This window comes from Antrostomus carolinensis, unplaced genomic scaffold (genome assembly GCF_000700745.2).
Source record: "Antrostomus carolinensis isolate BGI_N321 unplaced genomic scaffold, ASM70074v2 scaffold8991, whole genome shotgun sequence".
Taxonomy (NCBI): Eukaryota; Metazoa; Chordata; class Aves; order Caprimulgiformes; family Caprimulgidae; genus Antrostomus; species Antrostomus carolinensis.
Genome location: NW_010296282.1, coordinates 21,598 through 38,523, shown reverse-complemented (window position 1 = coordinate 38,523; position 16,926 = coordinate 21,598). Strand labels below are relative to the sequence as shown.

The window sequence follows — 16,926 nt, the reverse complement described above, 5'->3', positions numbered from 1 at the left end:
TGGATAACATATTTTGTCTGTGGTGGAGAATGTGTGAGTAAATGCAGGTTTTTGAAATCCAAACCATTTTGTTTCCAAAGTAAACTCTGCCCTTTGCAGACTGTGGGCCAACTAGTTGTTTGCCTGGGAAGCAGCACCCAGGTTCATACTTCAGCGTTTCGGTGAGAATGTAACAGTGACAAAAAATAAGTTATGTGACATTTGCTAAAACATGCAGCTGTATATATATATATCTATCTCTCTCCACATCAGCATGTTATGAAATTAAAAGAGTGTAATCCCAAATGCTGTTATTTCAGGTAAGAGATAAAATGTGCTCCTGCTCCGTGTCCCAGGATTTTTTTAGACTTAGATGCTACTCTAACATAGTCATAGAACACTTTACTCCAGGGAAACTCAGAGTGCTCTACAAAGGTTGGTATCTTTATCTCCATCATCAGGAAAGTGAGGCACAAGGAAGAATGTCGTCCCTCCTGCTCCACTTTTCCTCCTAAAAACTACTTTTTAAACTGGGATCCTGGCACCTCTTTCCTTCATGCCTAGGAGGAAGGTTATGACTGCCACCATAAGAAGAGCCTACCAAGAGAGCTTCCTGGCAGTAAGGGAGTCATTCCTCCTGTGTGTCTTTTAGCACCTGATTCCTTCACCCCACATTTACCTCCTCACAGAAATTAAGGAGGTTTTTGAAATAAGTAATTGGACAGGCAGCTCCATCTAGGGTTTTGTGCTCAGCCCTGGGCAACTCACGAAATGGGCTCAGGATTTCGGATGCACTGGGTCCCTATACCTATGTGGGTACTTAAGGTGAGATACCACAAGTCCCCTGGCATCTCACCTCAGACTCCTCGAAAAAGTGCATCTCGGGCAGAATTAATAAACTTTGGCAAATGCATTAAGTTCATAATACACTGATAGCAGATTTTGTTCCATATGCAAACAGGTCACCTCTTTTAAGGAAAATAACATCAGAGGTGATAGTAAACAGAAACAGATGGAGGTCATGTCTCTAGCATGCAAACTAGGGAAGGAAAATAGGGTTAGTTAGGAAAACTCTTTAGGTGCATGGACTCTACTCTTTAGATGAAAGTGAAGAAAGGTAGCTTGTAACATCACAGGTACTGTGTTTTACAGTACCACAGAGTATCTTCCAAAATATATGTCATAAGTACTGACAGTGTTTGATAGGCACAATTACTATAATGCAGTCATCCCCAAGAAAACTTATTGCTAAAAGCTGCAGTATCACTTTTTGCAAGTAAGATGACAGTATGATTTATGAAGAACTCGTCAGCCCAATGTTTCTAAAGCTGCAAATGAGCTTTGTCACGCTATTTCTCTTCCCTTGTAAAAAGGATGCTGCTGTTTTTCCCTAACACGTTTCAACTAGTGTGAACGACTCAAAGGAAAACTAGAAAGATAATTCCACAGCAGAAGGGACAACACTAACAGATTTCAAGGACAAAATTGGATTGGATCGTTTAAAGGGCAGGCTTAGACCTCCTTGCGAAAGACAGTTAGCGGCCTACCATAAAATGAGCAGTTGTTCATGAAAAACCCACTCAGCATCCTACAGGCTTTGCACAGTTTCTTCTACGGAGGGACTTTTAGCTACACTGAGAGCTGTGATGCCGAACAGAGATCCACCTCAGTCCTCCACCGTGCAGCCCAGCAGCTCCGACCGCAAGGTGATCCTGCCGTACCATGACCACGGGAGGATGCGGATGTGCCGAGCGTAGATTGGAGGGTCAATGACGTTCTTACGGTGTGTGTCATTGTCAAAATTTCCCTGGAACACCTAAAGGGCAAATAACAAAAAAATTCATGCCTATGTGGCTTTAGGAAAAGCTGTGGTACACTCCTGGTGTCCCTGGGCACCTCTCTGATCTCCACGCTGATGTCTGATCATCTCAGCACCTAATCGATGCTGGAAAGAGCACCTGCCTTTGCTAAGACCTAGGGATTTCATTGCATGCCAGGAAGCTCGGAGCTGGGTATGAACGTGGCACGCTCAGCCTTGGTGCAGATTGTCTTCAATTCAAATCTTAATCTGCTGTTCTGCCAACAGCCAGGTCCCCTTTTTAAAGGTTACATAAAAATCATTAACATTTAAAAAAAATTAAATGTCTTTTTACTTGGCATTTGTATCATGTCAAATTAATCCCAGGAGATCCTGTTATTGTTACCAACAAAATAACATTAATAATTAAAGTTAAGAAGAATTTTTATTGCATCACTTATGGATGCAGCTTGGATGCAACTAAATAAACCCTTGTAAAGTTAGTGATTATCAAGGGTACTATCTTCCTCTGTCAAACAAAAGGTAGCATATGAATTAAGGGCGTTGGTTTGTGATCAAATTGAAAAAAACCTAGCCTAGTACAGTACATGTTATGATGTTATTTCCACTAGTATGGAAATACTAGTGGAAACCAATACTTGTGTAACCAATACATAAGTGGGTTCCTAAACTTCTGTCTGTGCTGAAACAACGCCACGTTTTTCCCCTGGCAGCCACTATTTAAATTCAAAGGCCATGACACCACTTTTTGGCAAAATGATCAGATCACTCTCTTGGGATATTTTCCTTTTTTATGGGAAATGTTCATTCTCTTCAAATGTCAGTCAATGCACTTTTCGTTTGTAAAAATTCTATTTGGTGGATTTTCGACTTCAAATGAATGAGTTTTGTTTGCATCATGCAGAGAAGAAATATGGACCTCCTGAAGAAGTGCTTATAAGACTGAATTAGTGCAGAATGACGAGTTTCCTGGAAGTTGTTAGGAAAAATGTCAGAGGTTGAATTCAGAAGAGGCTGATCTACTATTTTAGCTCTCAAGCTGGGTCTTTCGTGACATGTTTACAAAGCACTATATGAAAATCTGCACTTTTTGTTCTCTATGCTGCATCTTTTCTTTGAATTTTGAAAGCTTCTCTCAAGTGCTATCAATTTGGCATCTCGAACAAAATGTGTATCCTCCACAAGTGATGCTCTTTCACAAGTGATATATTTCCCTTCTCATCTGGCATCTCACTAACACAGAGATGGGAGCATTAAAGCACCTAGGAGTTAAGATAGATGGATAAAATTGCAGACAGACTGACCACAGAAACAACAGTGCTATGAGTCTAAGGAAAAAAAAATGTATTTACCACAGGAAAATTTGTTTGTTGCCCAAGTACAGTGTTGAATGCATAAATCAGCTGGAGCCTGGGCTAACAATATTGTGCCTGAATTTGAGTTTAATTTGTGGCAATACAGCATAAAATAAAAGGCAGTACATTTATTATTAAAGTTACAGAGTGGCACCCCTCAACGTACAATATGCAGCTATGAAACCTTAAAAGTAAATTTTGTCATTTGATTTCTCACACATGCATGCAATATATCTGTTGATATTTTTTTACCAAGCTGGATGATAAGCAATGCAGAACTGCAGACAATTCTTGCTGTAGAATTACTCGAAAATTCTTTTACTCTCTATTTTTATTATCCCTGTGGAAGATATATTTCAGAGATAACATTTAAATAAAGGCTTAGAACAAAAAAACCCCTGTTGTTTACCCAAAGAATCCGTCTACAGCCCCAGCATTTTTATCTGCATATAGCTATGCAAAATAAATAAAAGTATGTGATGCAAACCACGGAACAAATACAGCTGAACAAGGTAGGATTATGTCATTCACTTTAAGCAGGAAAATGAGAACTAAATTTTAACTCATAATTATATAACTCATACACGGCTTCATTGGCACTTGAAGTAAAACCCCTCTATTTCAGAGGGTAATTTATGCAAATCTGAAATTCACCTTCCCTCAAAATTCAAGATCTGGTTTTAAGAAATTAATTAAATATGCCAGATCAGAAAAAAGGATTTTAGGGAAATAAATTTATCAAAAAGAGAGGGAAGCTTTGTCAGCATCCAAAAATGTGACCTCCATGAAATATAATAGTCTAAGAGCAAATTTACTGGACTTAGACTCGGAAAAATTTATTCTTTGTCACTCTTCATCTTATTTCAGCCTACATTCACTAATGGAGTCAAGAAATTTGGAAAATGCAAGGAGGAGAAAGGATAAAAACTGTACATCTGACTTATCAGTAGAAAAAAACCTATTTCTGTAGCCAAATGTAATTTTTCTTTAATTACCTCTTCCTTTATACCTAAAGAGTCAATACTAAATGAACCACCTAAGCAATTAAAAACCCTTGAAGAGTTGATAGCCTCATACCATAAATGTTCACTCCTCACATTTCTTTCTGAGAAGTTTGTTTTAGTATATAATATCTCTGAAGACTGTAAGGATTTATTAAGCATTCCAGAAGCTGATGTTGGAGTTATAATACATAGGTCTTTGCAATTTTTCAGATGAAAAAAAACGCCCAATGACATTAAAACCCAAGCTAATTGATTAGTGGTCAAGGAATAAAGAGCAGCGTGTAAGTTATTAATGTGCCAGTGCATAATGGTAGCACATATCTTCATTTTGAGTTCTGGGTAGGTGCAGATCTGGTCCTGCCTTATCTCAAACAGCAAATATAAAGAGTGAAGTGGCGTGATGTCCACAAGCACAGAAGAATGCCATTTTGCAAATTATTAAATGGGTTGAGTCTCTTCAGCCTGAAAGGAGATTTGAGGTCTCTAAAATCCTAAGTGGTATGGAGAAAATCAATAGCGGGCAATATTGCACTGTCCCCTTACCAGAGCCATGAAGGGACAAGGAATGACAGTAAGTTTGTCCTGAGCCACCTAAAGGTCACAGTTCCCCAGAAAACACATTATTAAACTGTAGCACAGTTTCCACAGCCTTTAACTACTGTTAAAGATCAGATCAACTGTTGGGGGCAAAATCAGCAGGGGTTATTAAAAATACAGATAGATGGAGGCTGTGAAGGCACACCAGGGAAGAATAACAGCCCTATTTTATTTTATTTTTTTATTTCTCTGGTCATCTACTACAGGATGTTCCCTCCCTTGTACAGAAGTTCATCCTCACCCAGCCCAGTGGCTCCCACATGACAAAGTGCCTGTGTTGGTAAAAGTAGTTTGAAGTTCCTGCATTTTGACAGTCCTGTTGTAGAATGTTAAATATTTTACAGTAGATATACCTATTTATGTCAGTCTGCATACTTAAAAGGTGTAACTTGCAAAAATATTTACTCAGCAGCTTGAGTAAGTTTACACATACACACCCCACACACATATGTGTAGCTCCTCTGTAGCTTTAGTCTCTTACAGCTGCTATTAAAATAAAAAGTTAGAAAATGCATGCCGTTGTACATTTAAGTATGATAACTTATTTTATGATCAGTTAATGCAAAAGAGCATGAAAGCCTGGAAAATATGTACTGATATTCTCTGAAAAAAAAAAAAAAAATTCTGAAATATAAACAAGTTTTGTTTATAATTGTGTCCAACAAGCAACTTGGGTGTCTTGCCTTCAAACACTCACCACAGTTTTTCAATAGAACTATTTTATGGCATAAGCAGCAAATCTGAATAATGACAATATAAATTGATTTATATTTTAAAAAGGAAACTATTGTATATTTCATGACAGAATAATTTAGGAGGAATACCTGAAGAAGTATACCTTGGGAAAAGTGGGATTCATTACAAGTGATGTTTGCTTTGGTCCAAATGGAGAGCTGGAAATCATGTTTTAGGGCACGTCCATTAACAGATGGCTGCAGTGGGAAAGATGGTTTGTGGTGCTGTGTCAATGGATGTGCAAGGAGGATGAAAATTGTCTCCACAGAATATTTCTGGATCTCATGTCTTGCAGAAACTTAAATTGCATGAAAAGTCTGCATTGACCATAGCATTATTGAGTCCTGCTCTTTATGATAGTGGCTGAGAGTTTAGACTTTAATATTCAAGTCTCAGGTGGTGAAGTCACTACGTTGTCTGCTGTACCTTAACCATATTTTTTATTCTGAGTAGAAAATTTTAAATATATTATTTCATGGAACAGTTAATCCTGCTCATATTACAAGCAGATTATTTTAAAAGAATATCTGGACCTAGCTTCTATTTGTAGTTTGCTTCAGTGCAGAACATCTCAGTGTTGGACAGACAAAGGGATCACTGTTCATTTAAAATTTTTTAAAAAGCTGCATGAAAAGTAATTTTTGACAGCCGTATTCTTTTATTTGGAAGCACTTTATTTCTTTATTAGTATTCACTGAAGAAGACTTGCTTAAGCAAGAGAAGAAATTCACAGATTTTAACAGACCATTTACTTGCTCTGAAGTTTTTCCTTCTTGGTGGAGAAACTTTTTCACCATGAGGAGTTACAAGTGAGCAACGCCAGGTAAAATATAGTGAAAGATGTCTTGATTTCTCACCAGAAGCAGAGCTGCTGTTTATAGGCATAATTCACCCCATGGAAGATGCTTTCCACTATAAAGACTGGGCAAGGTTTTTTTTTAATACACACATACACATAAGTAAACTCAAATGTATGGGTGTGTGTGCCCATGTGATTTTGGAGTGATTAAGAGGAGAAAAAAAGACATTCTGTCTTTCCAGTTGGTATAAATAAAATCTCTGTGGGTGGGTATAAATTTGCCACTCCTCATCTTAGCCATCTTCCTTTATTCTTCTTCACTGAGCACTTTTCTTGGGACTGGCTGAAGAGTCAGGAGTTGGTTGGTATGCAATGGATAACTCTGCAAAAAGATCCAGTGCCAGGAGGACTGTTTTTTCCCTCTCTATGACACATGAATGAGAATATGTATTACATGACCTTTACTGTTTCTTCAAGTTCAGAATAGGTATCAGGCAGATAAAACTTTTAAACTTGCAAAGCATACTATCATATTCTTGCTATTTTTTTCCATTTGATCTATCTACTGACACTACTAAAATGGGAATTTACTCTGCTGTACATAGTGTATAAGTGCTTTATGATAGACAGTTCAAAGCCAAGCAAAAAGAGAATTATTTTGAAGACCAACCTTCCTCCAGAAATGCTTATAGAAATTCAAGGTAGAGACTGTTAATATGAGCGTGTTGTCTTCCTTTAGCTCTTAGTGTGGTACCAGGAAGAGAGATATGTGTGCTGGAGGCACAACCTAGAATGAGTATAGCTAGATCTTAATCTGATACAAATCATGTTAAATCAGCTGAAAGTAATAGAAGTCACTTATTATTTAAACCAGTGCAGGAAAAAAAATATATTACTGTTAGATTAGGAATATTGTTTTAAATAATAGTATTAACTCATAATAATAATTCAAATAATATTACTTTAAGAAATGTTATTTAACTGTGCCAAGTACGTAGGTTATATGTAGTAATTGAATCTATCAGTGTAAACCAGGTGTAATAATTAAACACTATACAGAAAAATCATTAGCAAATCTATCAGAAAGATTTTTAACCTGACACGATCTAACTTTTCATTTATAAGTAGGTTCCTGTCTTCTGTTGCTATGACAATTAACTAGAAATGCAAAGCATATAACTTATAACTAGTTCATCATTTTGTGCACAAATCCAGTGGCCATTTGTATACTGGAAATTGTCTACCTGCAGTTAATTCCACTGCTGATGGCTAATAATAAGTGCTGCAGACTGCTAGACTCCTTTAGGATACTTTTGAATGTTCTCATCTTATTTTAAAAAACAGCCTCTAAAATGCCACTTGACATTGCAGCTGGCCTTGAGTTACCTACAGCTGGCTGTGCAATTTATAAATCACATGTGGAATGTGATTAAAAAAAAAAAAAAAGGTCAAATTTGGTTTGGATGTCCTTAGCTTTGGAGGCATAGTGAGCTACTGACCTCTAGTTGAGAAAAACAAGATAGCTATTAGCTCTGGTCCCTTTTCTAAAATATATTTTCCTTCTACTTGCCAGCCTGCAATGTAATTTATTTCACCTCTTGAAGACAACAGGAAAAGCTTTCATATTTTCCTGGCAACCCATTCAAACTACTTAAAATGAAAGATAAAGTCTTTATTTTTTAAAGACATGCCTTTCTTCCCCCAGTACCTTTTCATCTGCATTCACAGAAGTCCAGCACAGATGTGAACTCAAATGACTCGCCATTGAAATAGCAGAAGCCAAACAGGAGCTGCAGGAGCCACTGTTCTTGGAACAGCTTTTCCATTTGAAATGGTGCAAAGAAGAAAACTGAACATGGTATTTCCTTCTGTTTGAAACAAATAATTTGTTGCAGATTGATCAAAGATACAGGAGGCCCATATTGCACTTGTGAATACAAGAAGCCAGTATTTTTTTCCTTTGTAAAATAACTTCACAAAAGATGAAGAGGCAGAAGTGAACAGCTTCAGGAATTCACAGATTTGCTGATACATTAGGACTCAACCTGGAAACTGTTGAACAGTGAGATGTTCAGCACTAGACAGGATTAGGCTCTCAGCTTTTCAATGCATTTTAAAGTCACAATATTCACCTGCAAATCATCATTACCAGCCTACCAATAGCTCCATAATTTCTATGTCCGAGACCTTCTTTTTATCTTTGCTTTTCCAGAATGGAAAATGATGTATTTTGTTAGGACTTTAAAAGTAGCTTTTCTTTTATCCTGTCTTCCTTTTCCTGAAAGTTTTTGGAACCATTTTTCTCCTAAATTATGGGATCATTGTACAAAGATCACAGGATGAGTATAGGATGAGTAAATCACTTGCACAGGAAATAAGAAATCTATATATTCTATTCTTTAGAGAAGAAACCAAGATGTTCAGTTAATCAATAGAATGAATGAGGGTAAATTCTAAATAATTTATGCTTGCTGCTGTTGATACTTGCCAGTATCTGTCTTTTTTCTCCCTTCTGTATCTCCAGGGGACAGAAGAAACATTTGATGGAAGTTTCACTTTGCTATGAAAACATTGCTTCATCCAGTATTCTTGCATTTTGGGCCACGTCTTGTAACGTAAGCTAAAGAAATCGTTGTGGATCTTGTGCAAAGATGTTACTATCAGACAGGATCAATGAGACTATTTCTCTTCTGCTCCCCATGGATAAGACACAGCATTGCTTTTTCTTTGTCTGTTTTTATTTTTCATTTATATTTTTGTTCCATTGCACACAGGCCAGAGTGCTGCCAGTATTTCTGGTGCTATACACAACCAATGGGCAAGTCCCATCAGAGCACTCTGCATTAAGGCACACCTACCAGGAGCAGTGATGAAGGGCTTGGTGTCAGTCTGGAAGGTTTTACTGGGTGATGTTCCATGCCTTTGCCTGAATGCAATTTATCTATTCTCAGTAATGAAATGGATGATAGAAATAGATTTGCTTGTTAAAAGTGCAGATGTGGCCAAGCGTTTCCCATTTTGAAAAGTGTGATCAAAATTCAGAGCGGTCTTGACAAACTGGAGAAATGTGTAGATCAATGGTGCAATTTAATAATGATGAGTAGCAAGCCAAACCTTAGGAAGTCATAACCAGTGTCACAGGTATGATATGGAGAATGATGAAGCAGGCAGTAGTTCTGTGCTAAAGATTGCAACACTACAACAAGCTTGGGAAACCACATTTCAGGAAGAGCTGGTCCAAGTAGAATGATCTGAGGTTGAGAAAACACACCCTTTGATGAAATATTGAAAGAATGAAGATTATTTTTTTCCCCAAGAAGAAATTGAGAAGAAATAAGTTAACATATTTCAACCAAAACAAACTGTCTGAAAAGAGGAAGATAAAATCAGGTTTTTGTGCCCTTTGAGGATAGGGTTGATGTACTGCAGGGGGGGATAAGCAACCTTTCCACCTTTAAGGATATTTAAACGCTGGAACAGACTGCTTATATAGTAGAATTTTTGTCACTGGCTGTCACTATCAGATATTAAAATATAATCTGATGGAGAATGGTACAGGATATGAGCACTGTATGAGGTCAAGGACAGGTGAATGAATTAAGCCTGAGTCTCAACAATGAACTGCTTAACACCTACTCTTAGGGTGACAGGGGGGGACTTGGGGGTTGTCAAATCTCATTTTCTGCTGAGAAGACCTCAGAGGGGATGGGAGGAGAGGAACATAGTCTCCTCATAGGTCAAGAGGTATATGTTTTGGTGCCATCTCAAGATCCCTTCCAGTTCTACCTCCTATAGAGTTTTGCCAAGTTCACTAACTGACAGTGAGCATTTCTGGAATGTCAGACTCTGCCACCAGACTTTTGACTTTTCCAGACTTTATTCATATGGAAAAAATTAAAAATAGTAAATATATTTTGGATTAATGTTTGTTTATCAAAGACTGAGGTCTAAGCTCATATCAAGTGATCTAGTTTATTTTGTACAAATTTAAATTCAGAAGTTATAACTTCTAATTTCCAGCTAAGTGTATTTGATCTCATTCAGCTTTTAATTGCTCTTGATTTATTAAAGAATCATAATAAGATGCATCTGTTTTATTCTTAGAGATCTTAATTAATATGAGATGTGAGATGTTTTAATCAGACAATGATATAAGAGTTTCCCATTGTTCCTAATGGACTATGCATATAACAACTCACAGTCCAGCTGATGATGAAAGCAAAAAGAATTTAATTGCCTTGGCAAATGATATAAACAAATGTAGAGTGGAACAGTGCTGTTAAGGGAGACTGCATTTTCTTTTAGATTTGCTTGCAGCTGTGCTTCTCACCAGAGTCCTGAACTCATGTTTGTTCCCTTTTTCAGTAAAATGAATGCAACAGCTCACTAATAGAAGTTTGGCTTGGATAAGACGTTTGTTTCACCGTAGATCTTACACTTCTGTTTTTAAATGCCAGGGATTTAAAATGGGATGTGTACAAAGTACTGAAATTACTATCTGTCATTCTTATTGAATGCATTTATGGTATGTCTACAAAAGGTGAGTTGTTTGTTTCCAATTTTTATCTGACAACCAATTATACTAGCCATATCCATAATCATTGGTGTCAGGACCTTCTCAGTTGGATGGCTAAAATAAGTGATTTTGTTTACCCTATCTAAAAATCCTTTAGAACTTGATGGAGAAAAATCTCAGTGCAGGATAAAACCACAGTGAACTGTCATTTGGCTTTTAAGAGTGGGACTTTACAGCGTCATCTTTGGATGATAATCTTACAAACTTAACATGTCTATGCAGACATACACATACAGTTATGTACATATTTAATCCAGTAATTTAGGACACTTTCCCCTAATAAATGAGTGTACATTTGATAAATCATTTAAAATCAGTGAAATTTAAGAGGTGCAGTTGTCTAACCTCTCATCAATAGATCTACCTGTACTCAAACAACATATACCAATACCTATCAAAAGCTTTCTTATTACTTTGGAAAAAGGAATTTAATTGACCTATATGAAGGATATTAATTTTTTACTGAAGATTTTTCATTTATTCTAAGAAAAATAAGTACAAGGGGGAACATTTATCACCCTGAATACAGATGTTATAAACGCCAGATTTGAGACATGCATTAAGAGACATAGCCATCTGGTTATTTTTGTTAACGTATCTTCTGTTTCAATCAAACACAGACGCCCCACTAAGATTTTTAATAATTCACATTTTGTCAGCTTGCTTAAGGTTTTCCTTAAGCAATGCATATGCTGTAATCGCTTTTTTAACAGATGATATGAATTCAGGTATTTGCAGTATAAAAGTGTTATACAGTTTAAAGGAAAGGTATAACGAATAATATCCTAAATAACAAGAGAAAAGTTAAATGATTCCAGTTAAATCAATCAGCAAAGCTATACCTTCTCTATGCCTCTCATTAAACATTTGCAAAGGAAGTTGTGAAAATTTTTATGTTTTGTATTCATTTAATAGTGTAATAAAAAATAATCTTTCCCTTGGGTATCTGAAACCCTAGTGATTAATTTCCATGAAAAAAAAAAAAAATCAATGCAAAATGGCTAGGTAATGAGGTACACTAAAGATGTGCTTTACAGAAAAATACAGAAAATAGTGCATACTTTTAAAAATATGCACTGAGACACTGTTTTTGAATATACAAATAAACTGCTATTTATATACCTTCTCCTCTAGAGTTAAAGGAAGAAATAATTCCAATAAATGCAGAACTGTAAAGTTTTATGTCCCATATTTAACAGCGTTAAATCAAGTGCACTGCACTGATAGGTATGATATTACTGCACTTTGAATGTCATCGTGTTATATGACTCTTTTTTATTCACCTTGACTTTTATCTATGGGATCCTATGCATATGGAACCCTATAAAGCAGGCAGCATGCAATAATCTACAGGCTTCCAGCAATGGAGTTACTACAGATGTAGTCCTCTGTAAATGGAACTGAAATATAAATTTTCTCTTTGTTTTACCTTATCCTTCTTTTGTTTTTCATCTTGGTATATGATCCAGTGCTCCCCATCATTACTGTACGCAAGCTTGTAGGACCCCACAAATTGGACGTGACCAAAATCTTTAGCTCCTTGGGTAATTATGCCAGTGATTTTTGTAGGGACAAGCAGGTCAACCTAAATAAAGCCAAAGAGAAAGAAAACAAAACACAGGAGAATGTAATTAGAACAGTTTCTGTTTGCAGTCTGACTTTATATCACACCAAAGCAAAATGGTGCAGCATGTCACACATTGTTTGTTATACCACCTAATGGCAAAACAGGGCTAATCTTGTACCATTTTCCATTGTGCTAGGTGCTGTACATGGTCCCAAGAAAACAGCAGTCTCCAGCACAAATGATGTGTAGTCAAAAAAGTGTTCCCATGTGCTCCTAATAATCAGAATACTATATGCCAGAAGTTGATTCCCCAAGTGCCTTCCCACTTCTTTTGCAGTAACAGAGTCTGTGCTTTACTAAGTATGTTGGGTTTGTGTATGTGTGTGCAGGGGGCGTTCTTTTGGTAGTGGGGGAAGAGCCACCTTGTGAGAGCAAAAATCTCCCCTGGCTCCAAGGCGGAGACTCCCCAGACCAGGCTGGGCCAATGCGCACTAGAGAAACACCTCTGTGAATCCATAGTTGTGAGGGGAAGGGCTGTCCTGGAAAGAAGAAGGTTGGGGTGAAACTGGAGGAGAGGCCACTGACCTGAACAAGAGATGACCATTCGCCCAAACAAAGGACAGACAGACAGAGAGAGCTTCGTTGCCAGAAAGAAGGACAAAGACCCACATCCAGTTGAACCGCATGGAGCAGGAGAAAACAAATGAAGTCCCCTGCAGCCCATGGAGATTCAACAGTGGAGCAGAGACCCACGTGTTGACCATGGAGGACTCCAAGCTGGAGCAGAGCAGCTGAGTGTGATTGGAATTGTGACTGAAATTGTGACCCCAAGAGTCATTCGCAGCCAGAGTGAGGGTGGACCCCCAGAGTCGGGGGTGAGTCTGCAGCCCGTGGATGTCCCCATGGAGCTGTGAGCTGAGCCCCAAGAGGTTTGTGACTCCATGGGAAGCTGCTCTGGAACATCTTGTTCCTGGACTTCCATGCTGGGAAGAGCAGCAGAGGTGAACTGACTGAACCCCCATTCCCTGACCCCTGTGCCAGTTGTGGGGAGGTAGGGAAATGGGAGCAAAGTGATTTGAGCCGAGAAGAAGGGAGGGGTGGGGGAAGGTGTTGTCAGACATGGTTGTTACATCTACTTAGATGAATGGCAACGAATTAAATTGATTTTTCTTCCCCAAGTTGAGTCTGTTTTGCCTGTGACCATCACTGGTGAGTGAACCCTCCCTGTCCTTCATTCCTAATCCCGTGTCCCCTTTGTTGTGTCTCCCATCCCATCTGACTGGGTGGGAGGAGTGAATGCAGGACTACATGGTCCCACTGTGGGTCAAACCACCAGAGTAAGTCTTTTAAAACATCTGCTATCACTCTTCTTCTGAAATTTTCTTCTCTCCTTAAGCACTTATTTCTTTTTCTACTCCTAAATCTTTGACTTGTTCATTCCTTGATTTTTGTGAGTTCTATATTTTATAATCTTAGCATAAGACTTTTAAAAATGCAAGGCAGGAATCTTAAAGCCTAATAAAATCTGAGCTTTCAAGTGGCTTTCGTGCGGGTCAGTGCATCTGTGATTAGTTCTTTTGAACCACAGCCCAACACTGAATATAACAGATTCGGGCCAGATGCCTTGGACTTAAACCATCAAGGAGCAGAATACAATAACAGAAGTAAATTGACCTAATAAAGTGTTTTTAGAGGAAGAATGGAGGAGTTGAATTCCCTATCAAAATTGGCATTTTCTTGAAACACGAAGGTAAAACTGAGGCTTCGTTCTGTGCCCTCCAGCAATGTGGCAAGCTAGTAAAAAAAGGAAAAAGTTAGATTTATTTCAAACAATAAATGTCTGTGAAGCAGCTAGCATGTTTAATATTGTCCGTTAAGTCAGGCAAAAGAGACTAATAGTAAAAATATTACAGTAAAATAAGAGGAGTACTGAACTCCACGAGAAGATGAGTGATATGTTTTTAGAGCAAAAAATTAAAAAGAGAAGGTGAAGAAAGCAAGAATCTCTGGCTGATAAAATGCTGAAGATACAGTCTTGTGATTTTGGGAAGCTGAAGCCCCCTGAGCAAACTACACTTTGACTGGAATGTGGGGCAAGATAGAAGGACAGATGTGATACAAAGCACAAGAAATTAATAATGAGAAGAGAAGGAAAAATAAACAAGCATAAGAAGTCAGCTAGTCCAAGGTGATGCCTTTGAAAGATGGACATTACCATTTTGACTTGATAAACAAGAAAACACAGAAAAAGTACAAGAGTATATTTATAAGAAGAGAAGGGGAAAAATTACTCTTTAGGGCAATCAGACAAGGAAGACTGGAGAAACCCCTGCCCCAACATTTGAAGACAGGTAGCAAATAATGAGTAGAAAATCCTTTTAAGATAAGGAATAACTTCAGAGCTTCAACACTGAGATACTACAACAGTAAACGGAAAATGTCATTGTCTGCAGATGGTCCAAGAGTTTTGGTTCTACCAGAATGAACTAATTTATTGCCATCTGATAGCACCAAAGTTGCTCAGAGGAGCACCTCAGAATATGGTGGGAAGTATCCTTGGCAGACACAATTCTTTTTGTTTTCCCTTTGGTCTATGGACAGAGAGAGGGACTCAGTCAATGATCACTTAGAGCAGGAGCCCACTTTGGATGCTTTCATGGGCTGTTTGAAGGGACTTACTTCTGTAAGGAGTGCAGGGGGCTTGCTTTCATAGCCTAAGTGAGCCTTTGGGAAATGCACACTGCTAATTAGTATAAATATTTCATGAATTAATAAACACCAGGTCTCCAGACCTTACTTCCAAATATTTTGGAGTTTAAATGAATAGTTTGTTTTTAAAAAAGGCTCATCTGCAAAGGAATCACTAATTGGTCCACACTTCCAGGCAGCATTTGAACTAAACATTTCAGAGTCAACTTTAGATTATCTTTATAAATAATTTTAGCATTAGCATTTTTCCAAGTGTACTCTCTTTTAGCAGAAAATGCTCCTTATAATAAAATCTAATGTCTCTCCTGTTAACTTGAAAAAATGCCTTCATAAAAAAGTTGTTTATTTTTAAAATATTGAAAGTAATCTAAAAGAATTTCACAAATATTTAACATGGCCATGACACTCAGAGTATTTCTCATTGAAATTCAGAACAGGGAGAAAAAATTCTCATTAAGATTCAGGGGATTTCAAAGGTAAAATCAGAATAAATCTTTATTATCACATAGATGCAGTGCTAATAAAAATGTCCCAGTAACAATTGTTTTGTGCTTATAGGACGTATCCAGCAGCCTTGTTTGGAAAAATGGTGTGGGAAACTGAAAGGTAATTTGGCATATGTTCAGTCTTTTTCTGAAAGACTTACACAGCACTATGCTGAATATGTGTGTGTGTTTCCATGTGTGTATTATATTTTAAAAAAATAAAAAAAAAAGTAACACATACACAGATTGTTCTTGACAATATAGACAATACATGATGCTGGAGATGGAGGAAAAGAAGAAAAGGATATAGCATCAGCATCTCCTTGTCATACTTTAGTATCTTATTTACTTATTTATTCATAAGCTGATGAGAAGTCTTTAGGCAAGAAAGATTGCTGTTAACGTAGCATTAAATAAATACAGCTTTTACTCTATTGCTTTATTACCTTCTACAAAGGGTTAACACCTTTGCTTTTCATTCTTCCTATTTAAAATACTTTAGAGCAGAAAGGTGAGAAGAATTTACCCCAATTTCTAAACAAAACATCTGCAATAAAATAGCTTAAATGAAAGTCATAACTTCCCATCAGGATGCAGAACACATTTATTCAGTTAGCACAGATTGCAAGTAACAGGCAATCAAACAAATTACCAGGGAGAGGAGTTGAATTAACACACAACCAGTATGTGCTCTTCAAAGCTGAATGTGATTAACAGGATCAGAATGTGACTTTGGCTTTTTCAATGCAGCAGAATTTAGAACAAGGTAGAGGCAATTAGTCTGTGACTGATAGGATCATTAGCTGGTTACAAGAAGAACCATGGTTTACAGTTTAATGTACATTTCTACAAGCAGCTGATCAAAAAGCAGTTTAACATCTTGTGTCTGAAAGAACTCTCTTGGGCTACAGCTACTCCCTTTGTACATATCTGTTTCCCACCTTTCTTCAGATGTTAAAGATGATTCAGTGTGAATTGGAGGAGAATAAATTTAAGAAAAACACAAAGATAAATCCACCTGAATAGGAAACATTTTTAACAAACCACTGCATGGATATGCAGCATGAACTATGTGACAATGTGCAGTTAAAATGTGGGCTGACTAGTGCTTCTACTGTAAGTAGGTCTTCTTGATCAGGAGAAAACAGTCACATGCATGCTCTGTCCTTGCTCTGAGTAGTCCAAACCTAATAAACCTCAACTCTCAGCACCTGACTACACAGATGTGCCGAATCTTCATATAGCCACATTTCCACCTGAACTGTGTGAGAACAGAAACTTATAGATATAGAGACCTTCTA

At 37.4% G+C, this 16,926-nt stretch overlaps 1 protein-coding gene across 1 annotated transcript in view; it reads right to left on the bottom strand.

The window, feature by feature from the left end:
* Window positions 1-1,158: 1,158 nt before the first annotated feature.
* LOC104532905 (EGF-like repeat and discoidin I-like domain-containing protein 3) overlaps window positions 1,159-16,926 on the bottom strand; it is a gene marked incomplete at its 5' end in the record, with an annotated part of 36,642 nt that continues 20,874 nt past the window's right edge. The window contains 2 exons of the mRNA XM_010178229.1: window positions 1,159-1,795; window positions 12,294-12,449. Of these exons, the coding sequence (XP_010176531.1) occupies window positions 1,646-1,795; window positions 12,294-12,449 (306 nt within the window). The remainder of the gene's footprint in view (window positions 1,796-12,293; window positions 12,450-16,926) is intronic.